Genomic DNA, 20,253 nt, shown 5'->3' with positions numbered 1-20,253 from the left:
GAGGGCACCTGCGTATTTACAGACAGGAAGGGTGCTTGAGGCTCGGCTATTGCCCATGGTCAGTGGGGTTGGGACTGAAGCTCTGATCTACCAGAACCCAGCCCTTTCTCTGAAGTAACAGGACAGCAAAGACTCTCTAAGAATATACCTTCATGTTAAATGGCACTCAATTAATTAAAAAAAAAAAATCATGATAGCACCACCCAAACCAAAGATTTAGAAACATCTTCCCTCGAAACAGCTGCTTGTCGGGTATGAATCCAGCTCCCTCCGAGCCTAAGTCCATGAAGAACAAAGACCCGATATGAAAATAAGGTAAAAGTAGAAAGAGGAGGAGAAACGAACAGGTTTGCATCTCGGGTCTGACACATCCTAGTGTAAGATATTCTGTGACCTGGACAGAGGTAAGGCGATGTGAATGCATTCTGGCTTCATGAACATTATTTAAAAGTGTGTTACAGAGCTTATAAGCAACAGGTTGAACATATCAAAATGTGACAAATTAACCCACATTTACGACTCGGGGCTCTGACTATGAATGTGGACACGCATCTACGTAAGACGTGGACAGGTGCCGTTCAGAACCGTGCAGGTGAAAGAACGGCCTGGGCTGGCTCTCACCTGTGGGGGAGGCACTGTGATCGGTGCGGGGACGGGGATGGGGGGCACAGGCACAGGCACAGGCTTGGGTACGGGTGACACGGGCTCTGCATGGGAGCTGTCTGCCCCTCCGTTCTGAGCGACGTCGTTCTCATGCTTCTTGGCGATTCCTTTCCACTCTGCGGGGATGAAAGCAATCCGACCATCGCAGCTTACCGTGTCAGGTTACAACTTTAAATCCGGAAGTAATTTTTGAAATGTTCATTATCATAAAAATAAAACACCCCAGTGGTCTAATTATCGAAGAAGTGCCCAGGCTAACCTTATAAACCGTATTTAAACTAGCAACATGCAAAAGCAAGTGCTCACTGCGTGCCAGGCATGGCACACACACCTACACTGAGCAGGTTAATTCTCAGCACCGCCTCAGCAGCTCTGTTATGAGGACGCCCGTGTTACGGGAAAACAATGACCACCTGTCCCAGGGCCCGGACCTAAGCAGGCGGCAGAGCTGCTGTTCCCGACACACCTGGCCTCGTCTACGTGTTTGGACAGAGGAACGGGGGGGGTGGGGGGGGGCCTCCCAGAGTGCCGGGCACACAGCAGCCCCGGTCCCCGTGGCCGCCGACACGGCTGTGAGTGTAGTGAAGGCACCATGCACCGTGCAGGGCGGAGGGCCTGGGAGCAGTCAGCCCGGCTCCGACCACCTCCCGTGGCTCTCCAGCCACAGCTCCCGCTGCACGCTTCCCCCACCAGCTCACTCCCCGTGCCACGCCAGCCTGTGCTCCTCGCTCCTCCTGCCTCCGGCTCCCGGGCCCTCTCCAGGTCATGCCCAGAGCTGCTGCCACCTGCCCCTGCAATCCCACTCTGCCTGGCATCTCTAAGAGTCCTGACCACAGACGGCCGCACCACTTACTTCCCACGACTTCTCTGGACACTCACACGTTTCAGAGGAGTCACGCCAGCGCTGCGTTACCTGGGTTGAGCGTGTCGCTGTCCAACATGCCTCCTTCACAAAAGCTCTCCAGCTCCTCAGGCTTGACTTTGTCCCAAGGAACGTACGTCACACCCAGCTCCACGTCCCAGTACTGCTTATAGTCGGCCTTGATGCCTTTGTTTAAGGCCCAGGCGATCTGTTTCACCATTAATTAAAGAGAGAGAGAAAGGGAGAAAGAGAGTTCAGTTCCCGCCATTCTACTCACTCAGACTTGGGCAGCAGAGGGCTGGCCTAGCTGTCCTGGGCCTTACCTGCCGCCAGGAAATCGGTGCCCATTTGTCTCACTCTGTCTTACAATGGGAATTTAACTGGCACCACCTCCTTACCCACTTCCCCCAACCATCCCCCAACCCAGTCAGCATAAAACTTAAAGACAAATGTTTATCAGGGCAATTGCCAGCTTCCCTGGAAGACCCAGCACAGGGGGACCACTTTCCAAAGCCAGGGACCTTGGAATTGCCCCGCATCGGACCCAGCCATTTTGTGGCCCAGTCCCAGGGCAGGGTTATGGCACCAGGAAACACTGCGTGGCCGCAGGGAAGAAGACCCATCATCTATTCTTTTCTCCCGGCTTCGGTGAGTATTTTCCATAGTTAATTCTAAGATGAAGTGACAAACTTTAAATCCAAAATTTTTGAAATAACAAGATAAAATATTTTACTAAATATTATATTTAAACCAGCCAGTGTTGCTCAGTGGTTGAGCGTCGACCTATGAACCAGGAGATCATGGTTCGATTCCCGGGCAGGGCACATGCCTGGATTGTGGGCTCGATCCACAATCAGTGTGGGGTGTGCAGGAGGCAGCCCATCAAGGATTCTCTCTCATCGTTGATGTTTCTATCTCTCTAGCCTTCTCCCTTTCTCTCTGAAATCAATAAAAATGTATTTAAAAAATAAAAATAAATATTATATTTAAACAACCAATACCTTGAAAGCCTGATCTATCTACATTAAAAAAAAAAATTTCTACCATGAACCTAACATTTAACATTTGGTAACCTTACCAGAGAACCTCTTGTTTTAAAAGATGCATATGAAACATGCTTGTGTCCAGAAGGACAGCTTAAGGAAAAGAAGTCTCGGGAGCACGCTGTACCTTTATGGACTTCTGGTTCACTTTGTAGTTTCCTCGGCTCAGCTTCTGCAGGGCCCGGTAAGCATCTTGCCTATGAACCATAACAATATAGGCACAGCCTCTGGGAGGGATCATCTGGTCCAGAACATTGCCGTATTAGAAGTACGTTCACAACATCAGGAACATGGTGTAAGGCACAGTTCCAACCGCCCCAGCCATACCATCTCCCCCGCCAAGCCCGCGCTCCATCACCCGAGGTTAAATACCTCGTAAACTGGCAATCTAAGTTTGGTCTCAATTGCCAGTTATTAACGAGCCTGTAGTCCCTAAGCTTTATTAAAGACTTTTCAAGAAAAAGGTTTTAAACTTGGTCATTAAAGGTACATGATTAAAAGCAGAGAATGCTAAACACGGACTCAGAACCCCTAAACTCTAGCCACATTGTCCACAAACCTGGGCAAAGCTAACTGAGGCCCCAACCCCTCATGTCATGATGACAACCACATCTGTCCGCTGTAGTTAGTTAAGGAACTGGATAAACACTCACATTGATCGATTCAATCGGACCAAACTCTTCCAGGAGACTGGCCACGTCCTGCTGGGTCGTCCGTTTGTCCAGCTGTCCCACCCAGAGTGTAGTGCTACAAACTGAGAGCAAACGGCCGTCACAAACCCGCACCCGGACAGGGACCCGCGCTGCCTGACGTGAGAAACCACGGCAGCCGAGCACCAGCTACATCGTGACACCGCAAGCTGGAGGAGCGAGTCCCATGTGCTAGCGCATGCAAACATTCCAGAAACGGGTGCTGCTTCCAGAACTGAAACCAGAGGGTGCACACACACACGGGTTAAAAACAGGGCCCCGTGGACAGACCTAAGCCTCGACCCTAACCCGGGCCCCAGCCAGTGCAGTGCTTTCATTCACCGTGTGCAGCCGCCCCCCACCTGCCGAGCGCGCCCAGGCAGTAAGCCTTACGGAGTCAGAAGATTTACATCTGCCCCAGGCGTACCAATCACAACTTCAGATGAGCTCTGGATGCCTAACACACACTATTAACATACTTCAAGCACACGCAGAGATTCAGGAAAATAATGCAAGCTAATACCGTCTGTAAACAGGAAGTCTTTAGGAAGGTAAGCGGGTATTAGTGATTCTGGGGAAACGATAAATAAAACCTTTCCATTGTGTGAGAGTTGGCTAGAATTTGTATTTCCCACACTCACTCCTTACTGCTGTTGTACAGCCGGCTTAGCGTGCAAAAGCAAACCCAAGCGTGGACACTAAGCTATGAGACATGACAAAGGCGGGTTTTGCTAACAACCAGGAAGACTTTAAATCCTCGACGCGAAGAAATAGCCAGGAAGCCCTACTGCACAGGGGAGCTCACCGCTCGCCGTCTCGGACTTGGCGGGAGGAAGGCCTTTCTGCCGGCGCTCTCGTTCTTTCTCCCGGTCCCGTCTTTCTTGGGACCGAGAGCGAGGAGAATGGCGGCGTCTGTCCCGGGACCGAGATCGAGAGCGTCGATGCCGAGACCGTCGAGATCTAGAACCAGACCGAGAGCGCCTCCTTTTGGGTGACCTGATGTTCGAGGGAAGAACGGACAGCACACGAAGAAGGTTTTAGGCATGTGAGCACGTGTCAGTTTGAAGAAGACATAAGAACACAACGCAGGGAATTTATGTGTGAGCGTGTAAGAACGGACAGCAGGGAGGCTGCTGAAATGCATCAGGAAGAAGGCCGACAGCCTCTGGGTGCTCACCGCCGGCGCCTCCAGGGCTGCGCCAACGCCGCGCCTGCAGCCACAGCCGTCCCCCACCTTCCCAGCCAGGCAGGCCCCGCTGCGGCAATCACAGCGCGTGTGAGCGATCTGCCGCGCCCAGGAGCACACGTGGTAAGACCACTGACCTCGGGAAGGTCTGCGAGTACTTGTGCTCCACCTCACACACAGGCACACCAGTACACCAAGCGCTACGTATTCACCCAACTCGGAACCAATCCACCTCTATGCCTCCTGACACGTAGGACCGGAAAAACATTTTCCATAAATTACCTGGATGCTGACCTAGATCTCGACTTTCTGTTATCAGACATATGCCGCTTCACCTCTGGAACACAAGGCTGTTCCACTTTCATTTCCTTTAAAAACAAAACAAACGGCTGTCATTAAATTATAAACAAGGCACAGGACAAACCCTAACACATGACATGACGAGTCTCTTGTCCTGAAGCAGCTCTTTTGGTTACTTGAGACCAAATTACTAGTTTAATGACCGCTGGCCTTCAGTGGCAAAAACCTTTCCACTGTCCTAAGGCTAGAGAAAATACTCTCCTTTTGGAAATCACTTCGTGTAGGTGACATACTGTTTTAATAAGCCAGCACTAGGTCCTCGTTAAGCATCCTATACTCTATCCCGATCCTTAAGAACCTTACGGAAATGGGTAGTAATATTACACCCATTTTACAGATGAAAACTGGGACACAGAGAGGCCAATGTGGTCCAAGGCCAGTCTTCCTTCAGATTCAGAAATGCAGGTGACAAGCAGATAGGCAGGAACCAGCACATCAGTCCTGGCAGCCAAAGGTCGTCACCAGCGAGAAGGGAGCTTGTACCTGGTGTGCCTTCTGTGTGAGGGGCTCACTGGGGGCCGGGAAAGGGGCCTGGAACGGCTGCTGCACGGGGGCAGCTGGAGGAAGCACAGGCGGAGCCAGGGCGGGGAATGCAGGTGGGGGCAGAAGGCTGAATCCCGGCATCTGTCCATTAGGAGGAAGCGGAACCTTGGTTTTGAAAGAAAGGGTGTGAGTAGATTTTAAATAACAGCCACCAAAAACAAACTTTAAAGCCCCGACTTCCATATGAAACTAAAACACCTTCAATAAATTTTTATCAAGGAAAAACGACGATACACAACAGTAATTAACAAATCCCACAGTTAATCATTAGTCAAAGAACGGTTACATATCCAAGTATGTATGCAGGTTAAAAATCCCATGACTCATTTTAAAATTATGAACATACAGGTTTTGGGATTTATATATTTAAAGATATAACTTCATTTATAGTGAGGAAACCATGTGACAGACTGGACCTAAAATCAGAGGTGCTCTGATTTTGGGGAGAAAGAGGCTAGAAGAACTGGCTTGTAGGTTCATTCTTTAACACGCCTACTTGTAGGGTTTCAAATATAATAACGAGAGTGAACCACACCTTAACATATTTCTACATGTGTCATTCCAATGTCAATACAGTTACAAATATAATTATAATGTCATAAAAGAAGTATTCTTTCTAAATTATTTATAAACTTTCCGTAACTGCTAAAACATTTGGAAATAAGTTCATAGGTTTTCTTCATATTTTAAATAGGCTTATAAAATACTTTTCAAACTTCATCAACAAGCCATCGAAGTATCAGTACCAACTTCCTGTTATCATGTGTCTGAACGGACTGAGAGTGGAGTGAGGTGAGTGCGGTCTGGACAGCTTTCTGGGGACCCAGCCTCACGCAGGCCATCAAGTGTATTCATTCCCAGGACCAGCCACACAGCAGAATCACTGCACCATCAAATCCAGTGCCTAGAGCAGGGGTGGGCAAACTTTTTGACTCGAGGGCCACAAGGGGTTCTTAAACTGGCCCGGAGGGCCGGAACAAAAGCATGGATGGAGTGTTTGTGTGAACTAATATAAATTCAAAGTAAAGGAGCGGAGGGGAGAGCAAGAGAACCCTCCACTCTTTCGGCTCCGCGGGCCGGATAGAACAGCCGAACGAGCCGGATCCGGCCCGCGGGCCGTAGTTTGCCCACGGCTGGCCCAGAGTCACTGTAGCTCGGGAGGGCCAGGATGCGCACTTGTTAAAAACTGTTTTACTGAATTCAGAGAGAGGGAGAGCGAAACAGCGACGAGAGCAGCATCGCGACGGGCTAGCTCTTGCACACCCGCTGGGATCGAGCCCACAACCTGGGCCTGGGCCCTGACCAGGAATGAACTGGTGGCCTCTGGGTGATGGGCCAGTGCTGACCTGCCAAGCACACCATCGGGGCAGGGTTTGGTTCTGTAAAATGCTCCTCTCCGCCCCCGGGAACTGAAATGCGGAGTCGAGCTTCAGAAACTCTCCATTAGAGGGTTTGCTAAAGTATCCGGTGAACACCTCTCCTGCCTGCCTGCAATTCTTCCTGCCTGCCACGCTCTCAGTGCAGACTCCCGGCCCCACGCTGGCCGGCCGGCCGAGCCGAAAGCCTCGAAAGCATCTCATCGCACTGAGCAGAGGCTCCTCGCGGGAAAGAGCGCTGCAGCGCAACAGGCCAGTTCCCTGACACAGGGCCGGGGTCTGTCGCTGTCCAGACTACGTTACGACAATGCTTACTATTAAATTGGGAGCACGCAGTATTTGGCAGCCCTGTTTTAATTAACGCAAAAAGCAGCTCAAATCCGTTATGTGCTCAACAGCGTTTACTGCGCGGTAGTGCTCCTTATCCAATCGGCAGCTGAATGGGGGTCTGAAGTGCAGCCGCCGGCTGGAATGAGCGTCTGCAGACCGAAAACTCAGCTGCCAGAAACACACCTGTACCTGATGGTGCACTGGGTCCTGCTGCATTGCCATCATCGGAGGCTGAAACGGATCCATATTTTGATGTTGGGGATACGCTGGTTGCTGCATGCCATCTCCAGGATACCCACTGAAAAAGCACGAGCAAACCTTGTACCAGTCAAACACACACGATTCTTAGCCCCACTTCACAGAAGTACAAAGAATGTTCTCCAGGAGCCTTTGATAACCAACAATTTTCTGAATCGTCTATTTGCCTACTTGCTAACTGATACACTGAGCACCATTCCCAACATAAAAGCTTTTTTTTTTTTAACACTTTTTAGGACCCCTTCTTCATGTGGGAGAAAACCCAACACATCAATATGTAAAAAGACAAGGACTGTATATGGAAACGATCTTGCTACTCCATGTTCCCATGCTGAGCCTTGTGAACACGCCGACTCCACACGCGCAGAGGGATGGAGACTCACAAGGGCGCCTGTGGTGGAGACGCAGTGGGGACAGCAGCAGTGGGCGGGGCCGGGGCAGCAGCAGGTGCGGCAGCAGCAGAGGTGGTACTGGCAGCGGCGGCAGCAGCATCTTCTTTCTTCGATTCTTCCACAGCTTCTGGCTCATCGTCATAATCAAATCGATCAAGTAGCTTCTGCAACAGGGACGTCGGTACGCCACTTTAAAATTCCGGCAGCACTCAGTGCACAAAAACTTTATAAAAACAGCAGATGTTCCTGCCGGGAACCAATTCCAGCATGTAATATTACAAGAGTTCCATCAAAAGGTTGATGGGACTTGGGCGGCTCAACAAGCGTGAGCCACATATGCAGTTTACCTGTTGGAAACGGCTAAACGGCACTTCCCCCAAACCTGAATAGGATTGTCTGCTGCCAGACAGCTCAGGGCATTTTACTGCCTCCTGTTGGCCAAACACCTGAACAGCTGTGGGCTATTCCCCAAACTGACCATCTCTGTAAACCCTTTGATACTGTTCCCTTTGGAGTGTGTATTTCCACCTTGCCTTGGGACAAGTTGTGTTGAATAAAAGCACGGGGTCCTGAGACAAGGAGAGTCTTCTAGTTCCTTCAGCTGAAGCCCCTCTGACCCCCAATGCCTTTCAAAACTACCTTTCGTCCACGGACTCCTTCTTGAATCTACGCACAGCCCCTTCCTCCAGAACGCTGAGCCCTTTGTAAGGCTGGGAGAGGAACCCCGGCATGCACCCACCACCTCTAACGCTACCACGCTGTCATGTACAATCTCATTTCCCCACAGGCCCCAGGAGCTGGGTCAGAGACAAACCATTGTTACACAGATGCCATTTGAAAAAGAGACTTCTGCTCAGCTTCTCTTCCCCAGTTATAAAGGCGGTGCTTTCTTTCTGGCCGGCGTCTAAATACTTGCTTTATTCACTTGGCAATATACGGATTTTACTGAAACAGTCATGTTTCTAGACAAAAACCTTTGCAACTTTGCACACATGACAATGGTGCACATTCCAGCAGGCTGCAGAACGTACAAAACGCGAGATCGTCTTCCCCGACTGCTAGAATGCCCACAGAACGATGGCCAAGGCTGCCCCCGACGAATGCTCACAGGAGGAGAGAAAGCGACAGGCACAGGCAGGGCTGCGCGAAGGAGTCTCACCACCTGCGCACTAGCCTCTTTCTCAGAACTCGCGGCTCCCTTCCGGGTACAGGCACGTCCATAAGAAGAACGAGCGAGCAGGGCACTTCACCAGGTCACATGTCTGGGAGAGCCATCTAAGCTGCCATCACATTTGTTCAGAAAGGAAGGAAGTTGCACAATACACACCGCTATTGTGTTTTGGTGGATGGCACACACTTCACCATCGCGAGGAGCGTGCAGTGTGGACAGATTTCCTTCTTTTCACAAACAAGGAAGCCAAAGCTCAGGGCACTCAGAAACAGAAGCAGGGCGGTACAGTGAATGGCAGGCTCAGCAGGTAGACACGGTCTCTTCACGTCAAAGCCCCCGTCTCCGGCATCCAGTGAGCCATCTCCCCTCCTAAGCTGGGTCCGTTCTGTTCCCGGACTTCCAGCCTCAAATGCCTCAGGCGGTGGTGCTCTGTGCTAGTTCAGAAGATTTCTGAATTAGGGACAGCACATGTTTCTTTCTGTCGCTCTAGGCCATGGATTACAGGTTCTGACGGTAACTGAGTGGTCCCACGTGACCCGGCACCTTGCTGTTGGACACACGTTAGCTTACGTAGCCCTCGCGGCAATCCAATACAGGCGCTACCATCGCTATCTTTATGGCGGTGCGCACTGACCACCTGCTAACTCAACATCAGAATAAAGCCTAATTTAAAACTCGGGTCTAAATTGTCTACAAAAAACACCACCACCTATGATCTCTACAGTTTACCACATACAAATGTGTATTTAAAGTCTTAAGGTCTATACCTATTGCTTTGGTAAAGATTTGAAACGATTAAAAAATTACAATAAAATCTATCCAAAAATACATTTTTGTTGCTTTTTAGGCAACTGAAGATCTATGAATCAGCTGAAATAAACTGTTCAGTTTGACTAGCTTAAAATGAACATTTTTAGCAATAAGAAAGGCACAGAATTCCTTTTTCCAAACGTGATATAAAAACAAACATTGACCATCCCACTTAAGGTCAAACATTAGAGGAATTACAACTCAAAGGAACGAGATAGGGATGCCACTAGCACTGCCTTTCCTCAGCCTTCTCCTGGAAGTCCTAGCCACCAGTGCATTAAAAAGGGGGAAAGAACCTGGCAGAGATGTAGAAGAGAAAAAGTAAAAAAGTAGCTACCTGCAAAATCAGAGATCCAACTATAAAATTAGGTGTTTAATACCATGACCATTTCACAGGATAAAATAAAAATCAGTAATGTGTGCACTGTCATCATTAACCAAATGAAATGTCATGAAACACTGAACCTGAAAAATACCCAAGAATAACTACAACAAATGTACAAAACATACAAAAACGACACTGCAGTGCATGGAGGCTGTATAAAACCGTCACCCCTTCTTAAAGTGACCCCCAGGTTCACGACCTCTAAATGGTGTGCCCAGTCCACCTGGGGAAGCGTGCTGCGCTGTTCACTGTGCATGTCATCCTGGCTGGGCTATGGTGTCCAGCTGTTTGGTCGAGCGTTAACCTGGCTGAACTGTGAAGGTGCTTTTAATGTGACTCACGTTTCTAGTAGGGGCTCTGGAGGAAGACGTGCCCTCCATGATTCGCGTGGCCCCTACCAACCAGCTGAACGCAGGTTTCCTGAGGAAGGAACCCTCAGGACAGCAACCCAGGCCCCGGACTGGAACAGGAACTCTCACGCGCGTGTCCGGCCCCCAGCCTGCCCGACGAAGGCCAGTCCGCAAGCCTCCCCAACTGCCCGAGTCAGAAGCTCAGGAATCAGCCCACCCTTCCTCTGTCCTTCCCCTTCTCTAGGGTACGCTGTGCATATAAAATTGGCTCGGTTTCCCTGGAGAGCCCTGACGATAATCTTGGCTCAGGAATAGCTAAAGAGAACCTGGGGTGGAGGGGAGGGAGGGGGATGTGATACCTGGAAATAAAATATGATATGTAAGTTACAAGGACTTAAATTATGATGCAAAATAAACAAATACATCAGGGGGACAGGACGGTGTCCAGAGATAGGCACAGAGACAGATGAGAATTTAGTCTCAGATAAAAGCAGTGAGGGAAAATTAGTTCTTTCTGAAAATATAAAGATTGAACTATCTTGAACCGTGTTCTAAAGTAGGTTCCAAAAGAACTGGAGACAAATGTACAAAACAAAAAGACAAAACCACCAGAAGAAAACGTAAAGTTTAGAGAGACACAGGTGGGAAGAGGTTTCCTAATCAGAACGCCCGGTAGGAAGTGCGTGAAACCACCGTACGGAGGCGTTCACACCCGCACGTACGTGGAAACCGTTCTGAAAAGCACACACCGACTGTGCAGAGAGAAGCGGGAGAGCATTCTGCATTACTCGTGCTTCCCCTCACAGGCGCGGCCTTTCGCACTCAGAAATGCCATCCACCCTTCTTCTAATCAGCGCCACGCACAGAGCACCAAGATACAGGCCTGGCCAGGTGGCTCAGCTGGTCAGCGGCGTCCGCCACCCAAGGCTGCAGGTTCAATCCCAGTCAGGGCGCATGGCGCATGCAAGAACCGAGCCAGGAGGGCATGCATAAGCAGGAGAACAAGAGGAGGTCTCCCTCCCCCTCCGCTCTAGAAAAATCTATGAAAACAAGTAAGTCACCAAGACACAGTGACAACCAGCGCTCACTGCACGGAGTCAGTCTGAACCACCAGCGTACTTCACATAAAATACAGTGGAAGTTACTGCGTCTTATCATTAGAATGCTGGAATGAAATCAGAAATCTCACAGAGCATTAAGAGTTCTCATTTATTTCTAGGGCCTTCAAACTTGTGCTTTTTGTGGTGAAACCTGAAAAACGAAATAAAATGTTATGCAGCCATAAGCCCACAAAGAGAGGAGAGAAGACGACAGGAGGGGGTTGTCTGGGTTGACATGTCAACCGGAAGCTCGGAGCGGAGCTGCTCGGCACATCCGCACCCGGAGCGCTGCCCCGTGAAGGTGCGAGGCCAAGAGAGCACGAGGACCCGCACCACCTACAGCCTCGCACCGACGTGGTAGCCAGGGTTTTCCGCACAAAGGCCGGAAGCGATGTCAGTGTCCACTGACAGGGGGCCAGCTGGACAGCGGGGTGCCCAGGTAACGGACCCGCCTGACAAGCGAGGACGCAGACCTCAGGCTGTCAACCTCGCAGCCAACACGAAGACGAGGCACGATGAGCGAGATCAAAGCAAGCGAGCTGAAAGGCTTCCCTCCCCACGAAGAGAATTCTGAGAGGACCACAGCACGGCGTTACTTGGTCTTTCCTTTCCTTTACAAAGCTGTTCGCTTTTATGTTTTTATCCTTTGTTTCTTTAGCTCCTGAAAAACTGTGCAGTGAGTATATGTATTAAATTTGTAACCAGAATGAAAACGACGTTTTGATGTTGTGGGGGATCCTGAAGGCACAGAATAACAAAACCAACAAGACACAGAGATGCAGGAGAAGGGCCAGCTTCCATCCCAGTGAGGGAGGGACACGCGGGGCGCTGCGGGAAGCGTACCTTGTCAAACGCCGTGGCCTTCTGCTCGGGCGGCGCCGCGGGCGTGGTCTTTAACTGGGCGGTGATGGCCTGAACCTGAGCCATCACCGCGTTGTCCATGGCGGGAGACTGTGGCTTTGGAGGCTGCTGAAAAGTCTGCAGGATCTGCTGAAGCTTAAAGAACGGAAAACCGATGAACCACCCACAGCGTCATCACTGTATCAAAAGACGTTTTACTGAAAAGTCTTAAAGGTCGACTCAACACAGCATAGGCACCGAGTAAACTAGAAAAAGAGCCAACGTTTTAGTGCTGGCTAAGGGCGCTGTGGATAAACACAGCAAGGGCACGATCTGTGTTGCTTAAAGTGAAAACTGTATGTTGACAGCCCCACCTGGTAGACAACAACCGTCAGAAAGAAAGGAACACACACTGAATCGTGAGCAAGGTAAATAAATACGTGTTCTTGGGAATGTAAATATCGTCTCCAATTCAAATGACTTTGGAACCAGTGTGCAATGTCAGAACTGTGGGCAGCACCGGCCGCTGAGCGTCCTGCACTCTCTCCTCCCAGGGGCACTGCTGCTCCCCTCCCCCACCCCACCCTCCCCGCCACCGTCTGGTCAGGCTTTTCTAGCTGGAGAGCGCCACTTCCTCCCTCGCATGTGCTCACTGTCAGGAAGAGAAACAAGGACCCCCACCAGTGCCCAACGCAAACACGTCCTCTCAGTCCTTACCTGCTGCCCTTGGGTCGTCTGAAACAGCTGGGCCACAGCAGCGAAAGCGTCCGAACTGGGCAGCTGCTGGACGGCTGGCACGGAGTTTGTAGTGACCAGGGGGGGCTCGGCAGAAACTTTCACTGAAGGCGGTGGTGAACCTAAACCAGAGGAGGTTATGGAGGCCTAAGAAAACCTTAACCTGCCAATGTGTTTTACCCTCCCTTAAGCTTCTTCACCAAAACAGCGTCCGTTCAGTTTAACAGAGAAAGAGAGAGACTGCGCCGCTGGAGTGGATGCTGGGACGAGCGCGGGAAGGGCCGCATCTTCCTTACGGATAGTCATGGGAAGAAGCCACCCTTCCACGAGGCGAGCCCCGGGGTGTGAACAGACCCGGGGTGTGAACAGACCCCGGGTGTGAACAGACCCGGGGTGTGAACAGACCCCGCGGTGTGAACAGACCCCGGGTGTGAACAGACCCCCCCCCCGCGGTGTGAACAGACCCCCGCAGTGTGAACAGACCCCCGCGGTGTGAACAGACCCCCGCGGTGTGAACAGGCCCCGCTCTGCAAGCGGAAGCCGCCCACCCACAGCTCAGCGCCCGCCTCACCTTCGTTGTTAGCGACACTGTCTGCGCCCGGCACGGCACTGCTGCTTCCTGCGGCCATGTCCAGGAGGGGCTGGATAATCTCAATTTTGAATACTCCATTTTTTTGCCAAAGGTTCAGCACACGAACTATTTTACTCTGTTATGTGTGAGGAAACATGAATACACAATTAGTATTTGCATAGATAATTTATTACACCTTACCAAAAAAAAGAGAGTAAAACAATAACCTTAAGCCAATTTTTCCATACTAAGCAGTTTTGTGTGTGTGTTTTTAAATATATTTTTATTGATTTCAGAGAGGAAGGGAGGAGAGAGAGAGAGAGAAACATCAATGACGACAGAGAATCATTGACCGGCTCCCTCCTGCACACCTAACAATGGGGATCGAGCCTGCAACCTGGTTGGGCCTGTGCCCTTGACCGGAATCGAACCTGAGACCCTTCAATCCGCAGGCCAATGCTCTATCCACTGAGACAAACTGGCTGGGGCCTAGGAAAATAAAATCTATTGTCAGAATCACAGCCTCGTAAGCTAACCAGCCTTTCGTCAGCGGTGTAACCTACAATACGAAACAGAGAAGGGAAAAAAGGAAACAGAAAAATAATATGACCTACAGAATCAAAAGAAACTAATAATGGAGAGATGGATTTAGAATGCTCATACTGTATTTACGGTTAAAGAGAAACCCATCCACCACTGACAAAAAACGGTACAGAATTGAAGCACCTGTTTAGGACGATTCTAACAACTGCGATCGTTAGGAACCGGACCAGTGACAGGGAGGCGGCAGTGTGTGGACAGCTGAGCATGGAGGAGGCCTGGGAGGAGTGGTTTAGGGTGATTCTCTCATCTTGTCCTCGTGTGTCCTTTCCCACGTGAGCACTCCTCCAGTACAACACAGAACCACACACTCACATGGACACGCTGTGTCCTGTGAAGGTCTCCACAGCTCACCACTGCATGGCTCCCGCCTCCTCGAGGCCCTGCCTGGAGAATCAGCCACACACGTGCGGAATCCGATACGGCAGTCTGACTGCTGACGGACGTCACTGATGCTCCCGCACCTCTGCATGCCAGGTGGCGGCAACCAGCACTGCCCCTGCCTTTCTCTACCACAGAACGTCCTTACCGCTCAGCTACAAGTGAATCTTTCCAACAACGTCTTCTTTAAAACACAATGGTCCTGCCCAGCCAGTGGTTGAGTGTCAACCTACGAACCAGGAGGTCACGGTTCAATTCCAGGTCAGGGTACAGGCCCGGGTTGTGGGCTCGATCCCCAGTAGGGGGTGTGTGCAGGAGGCAGCCAATCAATGATTCTCTCTCATCATTGATGTTTCCATCTCTCGCCTTCTCCCTTTCTCTCTGAAATCAATAAAAAAACATTTTTTTAAAAAAACAAGCAAACGCCACAATGGTGCTTTCATATTTCAACAGTGTGACTTTCCTAACGGATTTTACAAGAAAGATAAATATGAGAAAAAAAACTATAGAAAAAACTGGGTTTTGTTTCAAGTTCAGAGATTACGATGATTTCTTTCGAATACTACAGTAGGCTTCAAATATCTAAAATACATTTAAATAGATCTAGATCCAAATAAATATAAATGACAACAAAAGTTTTAATTAAAAAATTAACTATATTAACTATACCTTATCTTCAGATGGACAAAGATATAAATATTGGAATGTGGCGGTTATGTTTTTAGAGAATCTTGGCCCAAAAACATCTTTATCAGTTCCAAACTGATGACGCGACTGTCGTACAATTGAGTCGATTACGTATAACCCCGGAACCTTGTATTCTGGTTTACACTACGAAGATAAAGATGGAAAGTCAATACGAGAAAGCAGTCTGACACCCACCAGCCTCACGTTAATGAAACGCTGTATGTACGCTAATGGTTCTTTCTACTCGAAACTACTTGCACGTTTAGCTGTCTTCATGGCCAGCTTGTCAAACTCCCAGTCTCTACAGAGCTGCTGTTTTCTTGGCGCTTCAGACCCCGCACTTTACTTCTCTCTGATGCCCTACCTCCCACAACAACTTCCCAGAATCATCATTAGTTTACCAATCCCTACACCAATTCCACACAAATCCAATTCATCCTGCTCAAAAAAATAAATTTTGCCTTTTAAAATTGTGAAAAAGGTAATTTTAACAATGTACCAATTTAATTCTGTTCCAGTACAGTACCAGAAAAACAAAAACCGAAAGGGAAGGTTTTTGGCCTATGAAATGGAAAAAAATAATAGAGAAACAGATTCCTACATACATTCCAGGGGTATAACCTTTATGGAAGATGATTTGCAACAAAAGCAAAGCCGCATTTAATCCAACAATTCCACGTCTAGAAATGTGTCCTCAGAAAAAACAATTACGAGGCACCCAATTTCCCCCAGCCAGGCGCCGAGTGCAATGCCCACTCAGGGAAGCGGCCGAGTACGTGGTGGAAACCATCCTGCAACAGATGCCGCTGCAGGTGTTTGACGGACCCAGCGGGGAAGCAGGGGACCCAGCAGAGCGTGCCCGTTCCCCTCATTAGTGTCCACGTACACACTAAAACAGGAGCGGGTCCAAATCTGGTATGGGCACACAGTGGTGCGGTGGTGCCTGCAGGTGCCTGTAAGCTCCCCCCGTTTTGCCTGTTGGTCTGTGATCTGCTACTCCATCTCTCAGCCAGTATTCACAGGCCGTACACGCTTACGAGTGCACAAGGCACAGCTCCAGGTTGGGGAGAAGACAAAGATGCCTCAGTCTCCCTTCTCAGGACTCTGCGGAGACACACACGTGCTAACCACACGGCTGTAAACACACTACAGCACTGTCACTAAAGACCATGTGGTTATGGGGGAGCAGGGGGGAGCTGTAATAGCTTTACAAAGTGCTTCCACTTGAAATGCTCCCCGATGAGTTAAATGCCACAGAGTAACAGGGCAAAGGGCAGGAGCACAAGGCTCGGTGCACAGGGAGCTGCTGGCGTCGCCTGCTCTAAGCTCGCGCTCAGCCAACAGCGCTGCTCTAAAGTGCTCCTGTTTCTTTAAAAACCCTCTAGGGGTTTAAAAGAACCTGCAGTGACAACTTTTTGTGTAGTGGCTTTACAAGCAAGCATCCAAATTACAATTTACCAAGTAAATTACAAATACTGAACATAACTGAAATGAGGTAATAAGTAAATGGATAGTTACCTTTTTGATGAACTTTTCTACTATTTGAACTACATGCTTATAAAGCTGAAAAGAATGAAAAGAAAGTTATTTTCCAGTTTACATATTTCTACATTTCCTGCAATGTAATTAGAAAATACTTAAAACCTTGAAGTTTGCATTATTTAAATAATTCTCAAGATATAAACACCATATATATGATTTCACTTTTATGTAGAATCTAATACACTAAACTAACAACAAAAAGATTATACTGAATAAACCATCAGAAATAATCTAGCCAATGATTGAAAAAAATCGGAAATTAACTAAAGCACAAAGCTACAACCCTCCAACCCCAAAGAGAGGGCTTTTCCTTAGATTTTTAAATCAATAACCCTTCGCAAAGCAGCATATCAAGGCAATTTTATGAGAGAGCTGAGAACAATGGAACTGGAGCTAAATTATGCAGTTTCTAAAATCAGCTGTGATCTTGGGTAAGAAACTTAATTTCGTGGAGCCCAAGTTTTTGTTTTAAAGTAAAAATGAAGCTAATACTCGGCTGATTTGTGACAAGAATGAAATGAAATTTAAAATGCATGCCACTCTACCCTCTGCTTCTGGGAGTTCACTTTTTTTAGGAGCACACGGGCCCCACAGGTGCCATCTGAGGAGCGGGGTGCTCAGCGGCTTGACTGTGGCCATCGTTAAACAATGCGTGTTACCAAGCCGTCAGGTTTTACTACGTATTACTAAATACTTGTAGTTCTTACTTAGCCATACCTCAACAAAGCTGGGAAATATACAAGGGAAATACTAGTAACAACAAAGAGCAAGGGAGCGCTGTTTCGAAACAGCATTACAATGCGAACACACCTCACAACCGCCCTGCACCCTCAGCAACAGCTGCTGAGTGCGCTTTGGTTCAGGCCTGAATGAATTCACAAGTTGAATTCTCATGTTTAATAAACTGCAAAATTTCAGACATTTTTCAAATTAAATGTTTATTTTATTCTTACCTTAATGGCTTTAATAGCAGCTTTTGTGATGAGAATCATCTTGGCTCGAGAGATGGGAGGTTTCATATCCATAAGTGAAAAGAGCTTAAAAAAATAAGCAACAAATAAATAAATTTATTTTTAAATCAAAGGTAAAATTAGAGGTCAAGTCACCAGTTCTACAAGATGTTTGCAATTTATTAACTAAGAGAGTGACAAACTTTTGGGACTAGTTTAAAAATTTGGCTCATGAAGAAAAATCAGAGCTTTCCTACATAGCTGCACGGCCGCTGGGAAACACAATGGAAACGATCACGTTAAAATAGAAAAAAAAGAGAGAGAGAAAAGGCCTGGCCAGCGGCTCAGTGGTCGGAGCGGCAGCCTGGGCACAGAAGGGCCTGAGCCCCGTTCTCAGTCCAGGGCACGTGCCTGGGTTGCAGGTTTGCTCCCCACCTGGCTGGGGTGCATGCAGGAGGCAACCAGACAACGTGTCCCTCTCACACTGACATTTCTTTCTTCCCCTAACCCCGCCCCCCCCCCCACTTTCTCCAAAAAGCAATGGAAAAAACATCCTCAGTTGAGGATTAACAACAACAAAAGCAATAAAAGGTAAAAACATACAAAATTTACAGGCCCTATACTAGAAGAAAACATATTCCACCTTACTGACAGGCACCGTTTTCCTGAACTGAAAGTGGTAATAGTGTGATTCCACATATACTGTAACTTCAATCCAAACCTCGCTGAGATTTTGGAGAAGTCAAACAATCTAAGATTCATTTGGAGAAACACGTATTAAAATCAAACAAGAAATTTAAAATGCCATTTTAAAGCTGGAATCCACAATTTCTTGACTTAGTCAGGAATAACAACCACATTTAACAAATCACACAACAGTAAATCCACACTACAAACCTCCCTGAGATTTTGTGAGAGTTTAAATCCACCCAAGACATAATGAACCCACAGGTTACAAAGATAAAATCCTGACATTAAGATCCTTATACATAGCTTCCTAAATTGTTGTTTCTGTTTTGCTTAATCATAGGCACATGCTGAGTACGTGAGATTTCTAAAAGGGTGTTTTGAAATAAGCATTATCAACCTTACATGAATCAGATTTCTTGTCTCTTCCCAATGAATGTTAATATTTCAAATACAGGATTTCCAGGAGATAGACTTCACTACGAGACCGCTTCTAAGAAGCTAGCCTAGCCCGGCCGGCGTGGCTCAGAGGCTGAGTGTCGACCTCTGAACCCGAGGAGGTCACGGTTCGACTCCTGGTGGGGGCATGTGCCCGGTTTGCAGGCTCGACCCCTGTGTGGAGTGAGCAGGAGGCAGCTGATCAATGATTCTCTCATCATTAATGTTTCTATCTCGCTCTCCCTCTCCCTTCCTCTCTGAAATCAATAAAAATAAGTAAGTAAATAAATAAATAAAGCTAGACTAAAGAAGAAAAGTCTCATTTACCAGAGGAATATCCCTACTTGGCAACATATTCTAAAATGTACAATTTTTTCATAAATAATATTAAGACACAGAAAATAGAAGAAACAAAGATTCTAACACAGAAATCCATTTTTTAAAAAAGGAACATCTAAATGAATAAGGTCATGGTTCTTCGTTATTTTACCAACATAATAAAAATTGTTAAGAATGCTCACTAATTGCCCTAACCGGTTTGGCTCAGTGGATAGAGCATCGGCCTGGGGACCCAAGGGTCCCGGGTTCGATTCTGGTCAAGGGCATGTACCATGGTTGTGGGCACATACCCAGTAGGGAGTGTGCAGGAGGCAGCTAACAGATGTTTCTCTCTCATCGATGTTTCTAACTCTCTATCCCTCTCCCTTCCTCTCTGTAAAAAAAATCAATAAAATATATTAAAAAAAAAAAAAAAGAATGCTCACTAACTGAAAAACAATTAGAAAGAATATAGTAATCTCTGAGATTATATAAATCAATTGAAAAACAAGAAAAAATTAAAATATTTCAACTTAAATACAAATTCTAAAAAGAAAATTAAAAAACTTTTAAATATCAATACTGTATAAAATATACAAAACACATTTATAAAGGGAATATTCTGACCACTTATCCTATCTAATAAAAGAGTAATATGCAAATTGACTGTCACTCCAACACACAAGATGGCCACCACAAGATGGCCAGCAGGGGAGGGCAGTTGGGGGCGATCAAGCCTGCAGGGGAGGGCAGTTGGGGGTGACCAGGCCGGCAGAGGAGGGAAGTTGGGGGTGACCGGGCCTGCAGGGAAGGGCAGTTGGGGGTGACCAGGCCTGCAGGGGAGAGCAGTTGGGGGGTATCAGGCCTACAGGGGAGGGCAGTTAGGGGTGACCAGGCCTGCAGGGGAGGACAGTTAGGGGTGACCAGGCCTGCAGGGGAGGGCAGTTAGGAGTGACCAGGCCAGCAGGGGAGGGCAGTTAGGGGCA

The 20,253-nt window shown here is 48.1% G+C and overlaps 1 protein-coding gene across 8 annotated transcripts in view; it reads right to left on the bottom strand.

The window, feature by feature from the left end:
• Window positions 1-20,253, bottom strand: part of SCAF4 (SR-related CTD associated factor 4) — a 59,582-nt gene that overhangs the window by 17,999 nt on the left and 21,330 nt on the right. For 2 of the 8 annotated variants that reach the window (XM_080655605.1, XM_080655608.1), the window contains exons 2-16: window positions 17,828-17,911; window positions 16,851-16,895; window positions 15,315-15,476; window positions 13,665-13,800; window positions 13,076-13,215; window positions 12,362-12,514; window positions 7,694-7,866; window positions 7,236-7,350; window positions 5,287-5,451; window positions 4,726-4,811; window positions 4,063-4,253; window positions 3,222-3,322; window positions 2,696-2,809; window positions 1,577-1,733; window positions 622-779 (exon numbers count right to left, since the gene is read on the bottom strand). In XM_080655605.1, the coding sequence (XP_080511731.1) occupies window positions 622-779; window positions 1,577-1,733; window positions 2,696-2,809; window positions 3,222-3,322; window positions 4,063-4,253; window positions 4,726-4,811; window positions 5,287-5,451; window positions 7,236-7,350; window positions 7,694-7,866; window positions 12,362-12,514; window positions 13,076-13,215; window positions 13,665-13,800; window positions 15,315-15,476; window positions 16,851-16,895; window positions 17,828-17,911 (1,980 nt within the window). The remainder of the gene's footprint in view (window positions 1-621; window positions 780-1,576; window positions 1,734-2,695; window positions 2,810-3,221; window positions 3,323-4,062; window positions 4,254-4,725; window positions 4,812-5,286; window positions 5,452-7,235; window positions 7,351-7,693; window positions 7,867-12,361; window positions 12,515-13,075; window positions 13,216-13,664; window positions 13,801-15,314; window positions 15,477-16,850; window positions 16,896-17,827; window positions 17,912-20,253) is intronic. The other 6 variants (XM_080655607.1, XM_080655610.1, XM_080655606.1 and 3 more) reach the window with 3 other exon arrangements.

This window comes from Plecotus auritus (assembly GCF_963455305.1).
Source record: "Plecotus auritus genome assembly, chromosome: 2".
In the NCBI taxonomy this organism is placed as follows: Eukaryota; Metazoa; Chordata; class Mammalia; order Chiroptera; family Vespertilionidae; genus Plecotus; species Plecotus auritus.
The sequence above is the reverse complement of the archived record's forward strand: the minus strand, read 5'-3'. Positions and strand labels throughout refer to the sequence as shown.